This window comes from Lepisosteus platostomus, chromosome 12 (genome assembly GCF_059453375.1).
Source record: "Lepisosteus platostomus isolate fLepPlt1 chromosome 12, fLepPlt1.hap1, whole genome shotgun sequence".
Taxonomy (NCBI): domain Eukaryota; kingdom Metazoa; phylum Chordata; class Actinopteri; order Semionotiformes; family Lepisosteidae; genus Lepisosteus; species Lepisosteus platostomus.
Genome location: NC_142622.1, coordinates 33,259,747 through 33,274,166, shown reverse-complemented (window position 1 = coordinate 33,274,166; position 14,420 = coordinate 33,259,747). Strand labels below are relative to the sequence as shown.

At 35.6% G+C, this 14,420-nt stretch overlaps 1 protein-coding gene across 1 annotated transcript in view; it reads left to right on the top strand.

Moving 5' to 3' along the window:
- Positions 1-14,420, top strand: part of top2b (DNA topoisomerase II beta) — a 28,855-nt gene that overhangs the window by 7,696 nt on the left and 6,739 nt on the right. The window contains exons 5-27 of the mRNA XM_088601673.1: positions 535-680; positions 768-865; positions 1,605-1,817; positions 2,139-2,312; positions 2,419-2,520; positions 2,712-2,849; positions 2,930-3,068; positions 3,363-3,520; positions 4,842-4,967; positions 5,074-5,184; positions 5,930-6,035; positions 6,181-6,290; positions 6,742-6,834; positions 7,138-7,252; positions 7,478-7,599; positions 7,691-7,839; positions 8,466-8,697; positions 8,977-9,111; positions 9,774-9,974; positions 10,384-10,579; positions 10,855-10,946; positions 11,409-11,564; positions 11,889-11,972. Of these exons, the coding sequence (XP_088457799.1) occupies positions 535-680; positions 768-865; positions 1,605-1,817; positions 2,139-2,312; positions 2,419-2,520; positions 2,712-2,849; positions 2,930-3,068; positions 3,363-3,520; positions 4,842-4,967; positions 5,074-5,184; positions 5,930-6,035; positions 6,181-6,290; positions 6,742-6,834; positions 7,138-7,252; positions 7,478-7,599; positions 7,691-7,839; positions 8,466-8,697; positions 8,977-9,111; positions 9,774-9,974; positions 10,384-10,579; positions 10,855-10,946; positions 11,409-11,564; positions 11,889-11,972 (3,196 nt within the window). The remainder of the gene's footprint in view (positions 1-534; positions 681-767; positions 866-1,604; positions 1,818-2,138; positions 2,313-2,418; positions 2,521-2,711; positions 2,850-2,929; positions 3,069-3,362; positions 3,521-4,841; positions 4,968-5,073; positions 5,185-5,929; positions 6,036-6,180; positions 6,291-6,741; positions 6,835-7,137; positions 7,253-7,477; positions 7,600-7,690; positions 7,840-8,465; positions 8,698-8,976; positions 9,112-9,773; positions 9,975-10,383; positions 10,580-10,854; positions 10,947-11,408; positions 11,565-11,888; positions 11,973-14,420) is intronic.

The following is a 14,420-nucleotide window of genomic DNA, read 5'->3' as shown; positions in this document are numbered from 1 at the left end:
TGTCACATAGATTGCTTCAGTTAATATACCCATCTGTTTAAATGGGAGCAAATGTAAGTCACTTTGTATAAAAGCATAAGACAAATTAATAGCAATTTGTAATTGTTGGCTGCCCTATTAGGTTAAAAATGGGATGAGAGAGAAAGTCTTATTATAATTAAAAGGTGTCAGTGTTATTTATTATGAGGCTGTTAGTGTGTTCAAAGTTCTAAGTGAAGCCCTTTGTATGTTGTTTCACATTTAATGTGTAGTGATAGAATTTAATTTATGTACTTTTTTAAAGCAATGGGAAAACTCAAGGGAAATGAATAGGATTAACAGAAAATGATGAGGCAGGTAATGCAAAGCTCATGGCTCTTCTTCAATGTAGGATGTGATTTTAAGATGCTGCAGGAGTTGCCAATAAATACTTCCTATGTGATGGTTTTAGAAGTAACTCCTTTTTTTTCTTCATTGCTTATGCTTTCTCTTCCTGGTAACCAGGCTCAATGTAATGTATAACCTTGGTGTGTATTGGTGTGCATCGTTTTTCAGGGAAGCAAATCTCATCAGCATATGGAACAATGGCAAGGGAATTCCAGTGGTGGAGCACAAAGATGAGAAAATGTATGTTCCAGCTTTAATCTTTGGGCAGCTCTTAACATCAAGTAATTATGATGATGAGGAGAAGAAAGTTACAGGTAAGCAGACCTTAAGATTTTTTTTTACCTTGCGCCTGTAGAAATATGGGGATTTCTGTGGAATTAAATATTGTTTCCTCTTTTCAGGTGGTAGGAATGGTTATGGTGCTAAACTCTGCAATATTTTCAGCACAAAATTCACAGTTGAAACTGCATGCAAGGAATACAAACACAGCTTCAAACAGGTAAACGTTATGGACTAAAGTGTTGGCACAGATATTGTTCCCTGCATAATTGTTTTCTTTGCATTTCAGAATTTGTACAAAACTATTTTAAAATTGAATTCATCATGCTGGTGTGCATTTTAACGGAAGAGTCACTTGTCTGAAGTTATTTAAAATTTCACGAAGAAGGGTTCCTGTGCTCCACATCCTAGGTCCCATGAGTTTCGATTTCCGACTTGTTTAGAACATTCTATTTCTGTAATTTAACATGTTGTGAAAGTACTTAAGTTGTGATTATTAGAAAATTCATTTGTTGTTAATAACATTTAAGTCTTTAAAACTTTTAATGATAACTTGTGGTCCAACACTGTTCTTACCTTTAGTTTATAATATCATACACATTGCTACATTAAACTAGTGTCTACAAAACAAGCATGATTATTTGCATGATAGAAGAATGTGGGCGCTTACATTTTATATAATACATGTTACTGCCAGCATGACCCTTTCTTTTTGTAGGTTTTTTTAGCACTTGCAAATGGAAGCCTGCTTGATCATTTTTTAAATATGCAATGTTTTTTTCTGTTTTCTCTGTTGACAGAAAAATATTTAAATTAGTTTACATTTGTTTAGATTACATTAGTGGGTTTCTAGAATTACGTAAATCTCTCAAGTTACGTTAAAGTGTTAAGTCCACAATTTCTTTAAATATTTGCTGTTAGAAAACTGTAATCAATCGTATTTTAATGTGTTTTTGCAGACTTGGATGAACAACATGACAAAAACAAGTGACCCCAAAATTAAATACTTTGATGGGGAAGATTTCACGTGCATAACATTCCAGCCAGACTTGGCAAAGTTCAAAATGGAAAAGCTGGACAAGGACATTGTTGCCCTTCTTACAAGGAGGGCTTATGATGTTGCTGGGTCATGCAAAGGGGTCAAAGTCATGCTTAATGGAAAGAAGCTGCCAGTGAGTTAACCTTCAAATTGTCTCCAGTACCAATAATTATGTTTCCCAGGCCTTGTTACGTAAAATTTACTTCTAAAAAAATGCTTTAAAGACTTTTATTATAGCTTATTACGTAATTAATCTAACTTGCAGTCACTATGCCTAAAGTGTGTAACAGAATTGATGCATCTGAAATATTTTTTTAATGCTTATAAGCAAGATTTATTCCATCAGTTCTCGTCCAAGGTTTTACTTGCCATGTGAAAGTGTCTAGAGTCATATAATTTACTGAAGCTGCTTGGCATGTATTCTGATTTACTGTCCATTTATTGTTCTTTTCAGGTTAATGGATTCCGCAGCTACGTAGATCTATACGTAAAGGACAAGCTGGATGAAACTGGTGTTGCACTGAAGGTTGTTAATGAGACTGTGAATGACAGATGGGAAGTTTGTCTCACAATGAGTGAGAAAGGCTTTCAGCAGATCAGCTTTGTGAATAGTATTGCCACTACAAAGGTAAGGACAATTGATGTGTGCCAGATCTGTTTTTCAAACTGGACATTTTTAAACATACACCTGACCAGATTTTTAACATTTATTTTTTAAACCTTCTTTTTTTTAGGGTGGCAGACACATTGATTATGTGGTTGATCAGATAGTTAGTAAGCTGATTGAAGTGGTGAAAAAGAAGAACAAAGCAGGAGTTTCTGTGAAACCTTTTCAGGTTTGCTGCCTCTTATTTGTTATTTGTAAGGTTTAAGAAACATTTATAGGCTTTATGTTTACGATGTTGGTAGTATAAATACAAAATCCTGTTCTAAGCTAGTTAATTTGTTTCTTTTATGTCTTACCTCTTTTTGCTGTCTTTTGAATTTCTCATATTGCATATTTTAATCAGTTTGTAATCTTTCTCAGGTTAAGAATCATATCTGGGTTTTTGTTAATTGCCTAATTGAGAATCCAACCTTTGATTCCCAAACAAAGGAAAACATGACACTCCAAACTAAAAGCTTTGGATCCAAATGTGTGTTTTCAGAGAAATTCATTAGAGGGGTAAGTGACTGTCCTGTGTAATTATCCCTATATAAAAAATAATAAACAAAACAACCTAACTTGTAATTTTAACTTTTTAGGCCACTAATTGTGGTGTTGTGGAAAGCATACTCAATTGGGTAAAATTCAAGGCTCAGACACAACTGAACAAAAAATGTTCATCGGTGAAGTACAGCAAAATTAAGGGCATTCCAAAGCTGGACGATGCCAATGATGCTGGTAAGGTTTAATGTCACTTATTTCATGGCTTTTGGTGTACTTATGCCTGCCTACTGAGACTTACTGAGTTACAGTGAAACTTATGGTGTGTGCAAAAGCTTTGGAAATTGAATTTTAAAACTAAACTGACTACATTGAGCTTTTGGGACAGTGACACTTAAAACATCATTCACACCACACAAGTTTGACCTAAAGGGGTTTTTTTTTTTGTACTGCTTTTGTGCATGCCCTGCTTTTTCACTGAAAGTATTAAATGTAATGTCAGCACATACTTTATTTGAATATATTTTACAGGTGGTAAACATTCCTCTGAGTGCACACTCATTTTGACTGAAGGGGATTCTGCCAAATCTTTGGCAGTATCAGGTCTCGGTGTCATTGGTCGTGATCGATATGGAGTCTTTCCACTTAGAGGTAAAATCCTCAATGTGCGAGAAGCATCGCACAAACAGGTATGCTTCTAATTTAACTAATGCTTCCTTATTTAGCCATACTATTCATAGCTTATTTTTTTCACCAATTACTTGATAAGGACTGGAAGAGTGCTCCCCTTGTGATCGTATGGTTTGTGATTTTCTTCACATCCCATCAATGCTAGTACCTGTTTGTAAAGATAAGTGGACTACAGCAGTTCTAGAGACTAGTTTGTTTGACTAGTTCCTCCCCACTGATAGCTGGTGTGTGGTGAGCGTTCTGGCGCACTATGGCTGCCGTTGCATCATCCAGGTGGGGCTGCACATTGGTGGTGGTGGAAGGGAGTCCCCATTACCTGTAAAGCGCTTTGAGTGGTGTGTCCAGAAAAGCGCTATATAAGTGTAAGCTATTATTATTATCATTATTATTATTATTATTATTATTATTATTATTATTATTATTATTATTATTAACGGTATACCATAGGTGTTTGCAATAGGGGCTTGGAACCTCTGGCCCTCTGAATCCAGAGCCCTAAAAGCCAATCCACTCTGTCTGCTCTTAAAATGCTTTGTTTTCCCTTGTTTCTGTTAACCCAGGACAACCACGGATTAAATTACTGAAGGCCACACAGAGCCATCCATTTAGCAAATATTTAAAAAATCATTTAGAATGTATTTTTATTAAATCGATAAGATTTTCTTATTGATAAATACCATTAAAGCCCTTTTCATTTTCAAAAAAACATGTTCTTTATCGCTACAGAAGTGCCGTCTCTCTTTTTGAAAGGATTGCAAAAACAGAATACCATTTACCTGTCTCAGTGACCCTGAGTTTTGAGCTTGGATCATGTCAGGATCTTCCAAACAGCAGCACAGACTGTAGCTGGCTTCACATAGGAAAGGGTTGGGATTATTGTCAGCTGAGGCTTTTTTTCTTTTCCTGCCAAACAAGGACTAGTGAGGTTTTCCACGCACCCACAGATGGCAAAACACTTATCCAATTGATGCTGAAATTCCTGTACATAACTGCAGGGCTAGCAGTGTGTCAGACATGAATGATTAGATAACAGAACAGATCATGTCAGCCCATACTCTTTCTGACATAACATAAGGTCATTACATAGAGAAGAGACATAAAGACACAACTGGTGATTCCAGATTGGGTGGGCATGTAATAAAAAAATAATACATGATTCTAATCTAATTTAAAAAAAAAACAGTTTTTACTAACTGCTGTAGATAGTAGCTCACCTAAAATTGTATTAATGAAATAGAAGTGAAGAATCAAAACATTTCACTGAAAATTAGTCAGAAATATATCTGGGTACTAATTATTTCTTTTTTTCCACCAATTAAGATTATGGAAAATGCGGAAATCAACAACATCATCAAAATAGTTGGGCTGCAGTACAAGAAAAGCTATGATGACGCTGAGTCTCTTAGATCTCTTCGCTATGGAAAGATTATGATAATGACTGACCAGGTGAGACTGCTGTTTTTTTATTGAGCGCTTGTTTATATCTTGGAAGTATTACATCTTAAAGTTTCTTTCTACACAACTGCTTATATTCTTTTTAATCCAATCTTAGGATCAGGATGGGTCCCACATTAAAGGTTTACTTATCAACTTTTTTCATCACAACTGGCCATCTCTTTTAAGGCACAGCTTCCTGGAAGAGTTCATCACTCCTATTGTAAAGGTAAGGTGCTTTGGAATTCACCTATAACAGTAAAGTAACATTGGAGTAAATAATTTTACCTGCTTTGAATGAGAAGTTTTTGTCATCGTATTGTTAAAGATCAGCACGACTCCTCTCTTGTCTTCCATAGACTTTTTCTTTATGTTTAGTATTTAGTGTGCAATTTCAGTGTTTATTTTTCAGGCACTTGATGTCCCGTTAAATTAACCTTTGGCTGATTTTGCCTACTGGTTAAAAACTGTTTTGCCTCTTCACTGTCTCCAGCACAATTTATAACTCACGTAGGATTTTTTTAATTAATCAGTTTATGCAATTGATGGTATTTGTGATTATCTGATCACTAATCACAGAGCTGGATTAAGTCACAATTCTGTTTTACAGATTGCCAATAAATATATTGTGGTTGTATGATTGTTTTAGTTAATTTTTGAAACATACATATACAGTACTGTTTTCAACAGAATGGAGCTGCATACTAAGCTAATATGACAGCTATAACAACTACATTATTTCAAATAATATATTAATGATGCTAAAAAAATTCCCGTAGTCAGAGGGCAATGAAGAAGCTAATGGCTGCAGTCTGGCTTGCCAACTATGTTTTGCTGACTTTTGTCAATGTGTCATGTCACAAATACCATCAATTGCATAAACTGATTAATTAAAAAAATCCTACATGAGTTATAATTGAAATATCAAAACTATATTAAGATGTACCTTTTGCAAATGTTGTATCTTTTTTCAGGCTAGCAAGAACAAACAAGAATTGTCATTTTACAGTATACCAGAGTTTGATGAATGGAAGAAGCAAACTGAAAACTTCAAAACCTGGCACATAAAGTACTACAAAGGTGTGTTATCGGTTTAATTTCAGAGATTGATGTAATGATTGTTGTGCTTAGAATGGGAAACCCATTTTGTAGTCCATTTTCTTATATACATCCACTTTTATAGTTACCTACGTATACATACCTTTGTTTTGATTACTTATTACAGGTTTAGGTACCAGTACAAGCAAAGAGGCAAAAGAGTATTTTGCTGATATGGAGAGACACAGAATCATGTTTAAATATGCTGGTTCAGAAGATGATGCTGCCATTACTCTGGTATGTAAATGTCTTTTGTTTTGTTGCTTTTACAGTATATGACTATCATGGCTTATGTATTCAGCCTTTTTGAGTATTTGTACTTAATTAAGTATCATAGTTCTAAATATAATGTTTTATGAGAAACACAATCTTTTAGGCTTGATTTTGAAGTTTTACTTTTTATATGGCTTGGAGGGAAATTAAAAACTCCCCAAAAATGAATCAGGGTGGGAATGTGCTGAATTTTGCAGCTCCGTGTTGCAAATGACATCGGTGATCATTCACTGATCTAATATAATTGCTATCAGTTTAATCATTGTACATTTGCAGGTATTGAATTTGTATTATGCCATGAAAATATACAGTAATATTTCACATGATCAGGTCATAAGCATAAAATATCCTTTTGAATGCTGCCATATTCATAAAACTGCTACTGAAAAGTGCTACTGTTCTTAATTGGTGATAGGCCTTCAGTAAAAAGAAAACTGATGACAGAAAAGAATGGCTGACAAACTTCATGGAAGACAGGCGACAACGAAGAATGCATGGCTTACCAGAGGTCAGAGAGAAAAGTTGGAACTGAAATTTAAAACCACAGTGATGCTCATTTTTTAATTTTTGTATACTTTTGGAAAGATTTTGAGGAAAGATTCTACATTAATGTGATTTTGTAAAGATCATTACATGGATATGTGCAAAGTGACAGTGTTGTAGAACTCTTTAATGTGTACATGCCCTTTCATTTCCATCTGTGTAGCACAGTGTGTTTTCAGAATTATGTTTTTTTTGCCTGATGGTGAGGGTAGATTTACAGTAACATATTTTTACAAACTGAAGGAAAGTACTTTCTGTGTTCTTGTAGCAATACCTTTATGGCACACAAACAAAGCAGCTGACCTACAATGACTTCATTAACAAGGAGCTGATACTTTTTTCAAACTCGGATAATGAAAGATCCATTCCATCTCTTGTTGATGGTAAGTTGGATGTTTTGGTGTCTTTCAGAATAGAATTAAAAGCTCAATAATATTTCCTTTAATAATTGAAATATGGTTAATGATTACAGTATTAAAAAGCGATATTGCTGCTTTAAATCTGTCGGTACCTGTGTTGATAATATTTTACATATTTTAAACATAAGAGTAAAATCTAAAAGAAGATTAATTTATCATTAATTAATTTTAAAATAATGCATTTCAAAGGATTGAAGCCTGGTCAGAGGAAGGTCCTTTTCACCTGCTTGAAGAGAAATGACAAACGAGAAGTCAAGGTTGCTCAGCTGGCTGGATCTGTGGCTGAAATGTCTGCATATCACCATGGTGAGGTGAGTATAACTTTGAGCTGTCATTTCCTGGTACAGATAAAATCTTTAAAGATTTAGTGAACTCATAACTTCTATTTATTTTTCAATCTAGCAAGCATTGATGATGACCATTGTGAACTTGGCTCAGAACTTTGTGGGAAGCAACAACATCAACATTCTCCAACCACTTGGCCAGTTTGGTACCAGAATTAATGGGGGAAAGGATGCTGCCAGTCCCCGTTACATCTTCACACTGCTCAGGTGACCCGATATCTTCAGAGCTTGGTGTTTAGCATTATGTTAGTCAGACTGAACGATCTCTGGATTTTGTACTTTAAAGTGCTAAACAAAACAAATTCTAGTAAGTATGAGTTAATTTCATAATTAACTATGAATTAATTTCATTCTTTGAAACAGAAAATTGTTTTCTGTGCTGTGTTTTGTAAGAAGATGGATATTTCCTAAGCAGAAAGAAGAAGTAGGGGTTCATTCCGTAGTTTAAAGTACAAGAAAGTGAAGTGCACAGTGTAGTGATAGGATCTTCTTGATGTATGCAGAGGAGAGCGGGAGAGCAGAAATATAAGGCAAAAGGGTGGGCTGGCGAAATAAAGGTGACAATGACTAAAAAATTGGCACAGTGTTGAGTAGAGTGTATTTAGTATATAGATGCAATAAGGCCCAAGGAGCTGGTTTTAAGGCACTAAAGCTGTCACAAGTCACTGCAGTTTAACTCTAGCGATTGTGTGGGCTACGCTTGTTCTTTCCACACAAAAATCATTTACACTATTCCTATGGCTAGTCTGACATAGGGATCTAAAATAAGTGCTTTTAAAAGCAGATGACTTTCCATATAAATGAATGTTTTGTATGTATGTTTTTTTATGTAGTCCTTTGGCAAAGATGCTGTTTCCAGCAGTGGATTCCAATTTGCTGAAGTTCCTGTATGATGATAACCAAAAGGTTGAGCCGGAGTGGTACATTCCTATTATTCCACTGGTTCTTGTAAATGGAGCAGAAGGTATTGGAACAGGATGGGCTTGTAAAATTCCAAACTATGACCCAAGAGAGATTGTGAACAACATTAATCGACTGCTTGATAACCAGGATCCACTGCCCATGGTAATTTTTTTTTTCTTCTAACAATAGCCATTAATGTTTCCTCTATAAGAAGAAACAGTATTTAAAGACAGCATTAAGAAAAATAGTCATCTATAGTAGTGAATATTTTAGAACGCAGTATAAGCTTTTCATCATTCTACCATCTTAGAGATTTACATTGATATGCATATTAGATTACCCTTATTTGTATTATTTTGACTTGTGTTTTTCTTCACAACATAATTTCTTTATAGTGATTACAAAAGATGTTAATCTATCATTTTATTGTGCCCTGAATAGCTTCCTAGTTACAAAAACTTCAAAGGTACCATCCACGAGCTGGGTCAGAATCAGTACCTTGTCAGTGGGGAGGTCTCTGTCCTGGACAAAAACACAATAGAGATCACAGAGCTTCCAGTCAGGACATGGACACAGGCAAGTTTACTCTCTCCACTCTCTGGCCTGTTGGGTGCCTGTATTGTATTAAATTTAAATATAGACATTTTGGTGGAAAAAACATTAGACTGCTCAAACAAGACTATACGTAAATATAACTGAAGGAACCTCATTCTTTCCAACAGGACTGCTGAAACAATTATATCTATATTTCACTGTATTTTTTATGAAAGTGTTATTTTCTTGCATATTTATGAATAAATTATAAACAAAAGGAGTCTGAAACTTTGTCGCTAATATCTGTTCCTCAAAAAGGAAAAGGAAAACAGTTATTTTAATTTTAATATTGTCTCACCTTAAAATAACCATTCTATATCATCTTGGTACATTAATTCTAGTATAATGTAAATTGTTGGTTAATTAAAACATTTATGAAAGCAACCTTTTTTCTTGTGTACCCTTATAATTGTATAAAATTCAACTTCTGCAGAGTTATAACATGTATATATCCATATTAAAGCACTGCTTCTCTTTTTAGACAAATCTTTGAAGAATAAAAACCTGTATTCCATGTTGGTATAAATTAATAGAAATTGACTTTGTTTTGATATACAGATCAAATAAACCTTTCCAAACAAAATCTAGTCATTTCATCATAATCTCTGTTTTTCTTATAGTTGTGTGTTGTTTGTTTTCTTTAGGCTTACAAAGAGCAAGTTCTTGAGCCCATGCTTACAGGAACAGAGAAAACACCTGCTTTGATAACAGACTATAAGGAGTATCACACTGATACAACAGTGAAGTTTGTAGTAAGAATGACAGAGGAAAAGCTGGCACAAGCAGAAGCAGCTGGACTACATAAAGTCTTCAAGTTACAGTCAAGTCTGACTTGCAACTCCATGGTAAATATTATGTGCTATTGGTCAAAACAGGCTTCAGCTCCTTGGTAGGAAAATTGTTCTAATCTATTTGCATTTCCAAACTGATGTTTTAAACAGTGAAGATTTCCTTTGATTGGGTGTTATTACTTGGACATATCTCGAAGCTGCAAAAATGGACGGTCCCTTTACAAATGAGACAAGATAATGACAATGTGTGTACAACATTTGGTTCCTAACAGCCAATTAATCCATGGATCTTGTCCAGCCTTTTGGTTTAGGGAGGTATGAGTTTTGACGACATGGCTAGTTGCCTTGTTCTATACGCCTACATACCTTTGTGTGAAAATGAATTTACTTCCCTTTTAGGTTCCGCATGTTTCACTGTTACATTTGAAGTCTGCTTAAAAGTTTCTTTGCTTTTTCTTTACAGGTTCTTTTTGACCACATGGGGTGTCTGAAGAAATATGAAGCTGTGCAAGACATTCTGAAAGAATTCTTTGAACTTAGGTTGCATTATTATAAACTGCGGAAAGACTGGCTCGTTGGTATGCTAGGAGCGGAGTCCGCCAAACTTTCTAATCAGGCACGGTTCGTCCTGGAGAAGATAGAGGGAAAAATATCTATTGGTAAAATCAAGTTTTTTGTAACAATACTGAACATTTTTGTGTATACCGTAACATAAATCTTTATGCACATATTTAGAGAAGCATATTTTGCTTTTGGCACAAATTTAGAGAGGGTTTTATAGTTATATAAACTTAAACTGATTTTTTTTCTTTAATCAAAGTTTTATAAAGTTCCTAAATTCCCTTTTTAAGGCAGACATTTTATGTCATTATGGCATATTCTGGAATCAGTTGTTATATTCCTGGTATTAGTTTTGTGTTTTGTTTTTGTGTAGAGAATAAATCTAAGAGAGATCTGATTAGAATGCTTGTCCAGAGAGGATATGAATCTGATCCAGTAGCTGCCTGGAACAAGGCTCAAGAGAAGGTATTTTTGTATTTCTGTTTTTATTGCTTTGAAATGTACTGCGACCCTTGTTCTCGGGAATGAATAAGTGGTAACTTCACATCACATCACTTTCAATAACCTCTTATCTAATTCAGGGTCATGGTGGCCCAGCATTGGGGCTAGGGTGGGATACACCCTGGATGGGATACCAGGCCAGCAGTAGGGCACACACAGACACAAATATACACACACTCACACTAGGGCTAATTTTACACCAGCCCATTAAACTACCAGTAAGTCTTTGGACTGTGGGAGGAAACTGGCGCACCTGGAAAAAACCCACATGAACACGGAGAGAACATGAAAACTTCACCCAGAAAAAACCTCAGTAATTGAACTCAGTGCTGCGAGGCAGCAACGCTAACCTGTGCCACTGCCCGAAGTGGTAACCTGATGCTCTTAAATTAATACCTGGCTTTTTTATCTATTCTAACTGAACAGATGCTGGAAGAGGATGACATGGATGACAATGATGATGCTAGCTCCGTTGACTCTGGCTCAGCCAGTGGACCTAATTTTAATTACATTTTAGGCATGTCTTTGTGGTGCCTAACTAAAGAGAAAGTTGAAGAGCTCTTAAAACAAAGAGATGTGAAGGTAAAGCTTTGAGTTAACATTGATTATTTGTTGCATTTATGAAGGAAAAGAGATTACTGGCAGATGAGAGTTGCTGTCTTTATTACATTTTTGCACAGGAACAGAATTTAATTTCTTTGTTGTGCCAGTGTTTTGTACCAAATTAGTACATGAAAAAAACTTTAAATTTTCTCATTAGAACTAGAGGATTTTGACATGTGAAGTATGTCCATATAAGACGAGATGTCCACCCACCAACTCCTCATAACTTTGTGCTATAAGGTACTCTGAAAGCTACCCAATAATTTATCTAACCTTTTGTATAATCACAATTCTCTGTTACAGAAAAGTGAAGTCAACGATCTCCAAAGAAAATCCCCAGTAGATCTCTGGAGAGAAGACCTGGCAGTATTCATTGAGGAGCTTGATGTAAGTTCTATCCATTTTGAACAGTTTTGTAGATATTTAAGTTTTTTTTTATTTTACTTTTATAGCCTCCTGCACATCATGACCCTCAAATAATAAAATGGTTACTAAAAGTGAATGATTTTTAAATGTCAATGATATATTTAATTTTGGGTAATTCCATGAATGCATTTGATTATACTAAAACATACTTTATATTATAAAGTGCCTATAGAAATCTACACTTGGACTTTTTCACATTTTATTGTGTTACCATGATGTATTTAATTGAGGATTTTTGCCACTCATCAACACAAAGTACTCTATAATGTCAAAGTAAAAAAAAATCCAGACATTTTACTAAATCAATCAAAAATTAAAAACTAAATAATTTAATGCATAAGTATGCACCCCCTTGCTTTGACACACCTAAATGACCTCTGAAGTAACCAACTGTCTTCTTCAAGTCACATCATTACTTGACTGAAGTCCACCTGTGTGTAGTTGAGGTGTTTCACATGATTTCAGAATAAATACACTTGTGTCTGGGAGCTTCCCCACTTAGTGCATTTCCAAGGAAACACTACACCATGAAGACCAAGGAACATTCCAAGCAGATCCGAGACAAGGTTCTTGAAAAATACCAGATAGGGCAAGGATATAAGAAAATTTCCAAGGCATTGAATATACCTCGAAGCACAGTGAAGTCCATCATTAAAAAGGTGAGAAAACTTGGAACAACTGTGAATCTGCCCAGAACTGGCCGTCCCACAAAACTGAGTGTCCGAGCAAGAAGAGCCGTAGTAAGGGAGGCCACCAAGAGGCCTACAGCAACTCTAAAGGAGTTACAGTCCTCCCTGACAGAGATGGGAGAAACTGTGCATGAGACAACAATAGCGTGCACACTTCATAAAACTGGCTTGTATGGAAGGGTTGGAAGAAGAAAAGTTTTGTTGAAAAAAAACTCGTATCACATCTCGGCTGGAGTTTGTCCAAAGGCATGTGAGAGACTCAACAATTTGGAGGAAGATTCTATGGTCTCATGAGACCAAAATTGAACTATGTTTGCCACAAACCTAACACAGCACATCACACTGAGAACACCATCCCTATAGTGAAGCATGGTGGCGGCAGCATCACCATTGAGTTTGTTCCTCTGCGGCAGGAACTGGAAAACTCATAAAGATAGAAAGAAAAATGGATGGAGCTAAGTACAGAAAAATCCCGGAAGAAAACGTGCTGCAGTCCGCAAGAGCACTGGGACTTGGAAGACGATTCATCTTCCAACAGGACAGTGACCTAAAACATATAGCAAAAGCTACACTGGAGTGGCTTAAAACCAAAAAAGTTAATGTCCTGGAGTGGCCCTGTTAAAGCCCAGACCTCAATCCAATTGAGCATCTGTGGAATGACTGTGGAAAATTGCTGTTCATAAACGGTCCCCATCCAACTTGATGGAGTTTGAGCAATTTTGCCAAGAAGAATGGACAAAAATTCCAGTGTCAAAGTGTGCAACGCTGATACTTACCCAAAGAGACTCACAGCTGTAATTGCTGCCAAATGTGGTCCTACCAAGTATTAACTCTGAACTTTCTTCATAAATACTTATGCATTCAGTTATTTTCTGTTTTTTTTATTTTTAATTAATTTCGTAAAATGTCTGGTTTTGTTTCTCATTCTGACGTTATAGAGTAATTTGTGTCGATGATTGGCAAACATTCTCAGTTATACATCATGGTTCCATGCTGTAACACAGGGATTCCCAACCGGGGGTTTGGTTCCCAAACTGTATTGCAGGGGGTTCGTGAGATTGTGATGGAAACGTCAATGTCAAATTAAATAGTCCTATTAATAAATAATGACGTAATAACAAGAGTCAGAAAAACAATAGTAGCAATATTAAAATTTTACAAAGTGAAAAGAAACATGTTTAGAGGGCTGCTGTAGCATTTATCTAGATTTATTGAAAGGTTTGATGTAGTGAAAATCTCAAGGGGGTACTTGAGGGTAATAATTAAGGTTGAAGGGGTTCAGCTGACAAAAGAGGTTGGGAACCCCTTCTGTAACAATAAAATGTGAAAAGCCCAGGAGGGTGTAGACCGTAAGTATTTGGTAAATTTCAAAGCATAAAAGTCAGTGTTTGGCTGTGTGGTGAAGCATCACATAATAAGAACACAAAACATAATAACGCAACAAGAAAGATTACAAACGAGCAGTCTAGCCCAGTTGGTAGTTAGTAGTTAATTGATCCAAGGATTTCATCCACCAGTTTCTTGAAAGAAACTTTTTCTCGACTTCAAACAGCATGTCTGAGTGGCCTGTTCCATACTCCCACAACCCTTTGCTTAAAGAAATATCTCCTTTTCTTGATTTTATATGCACATCCAGGTGGTTTTCACTTGTGGCCTCTGGTTCGTGGGAGAATGCATGCAATTGCCCAAAAATAAAATACGTATTGTGTCTGTCTCATAA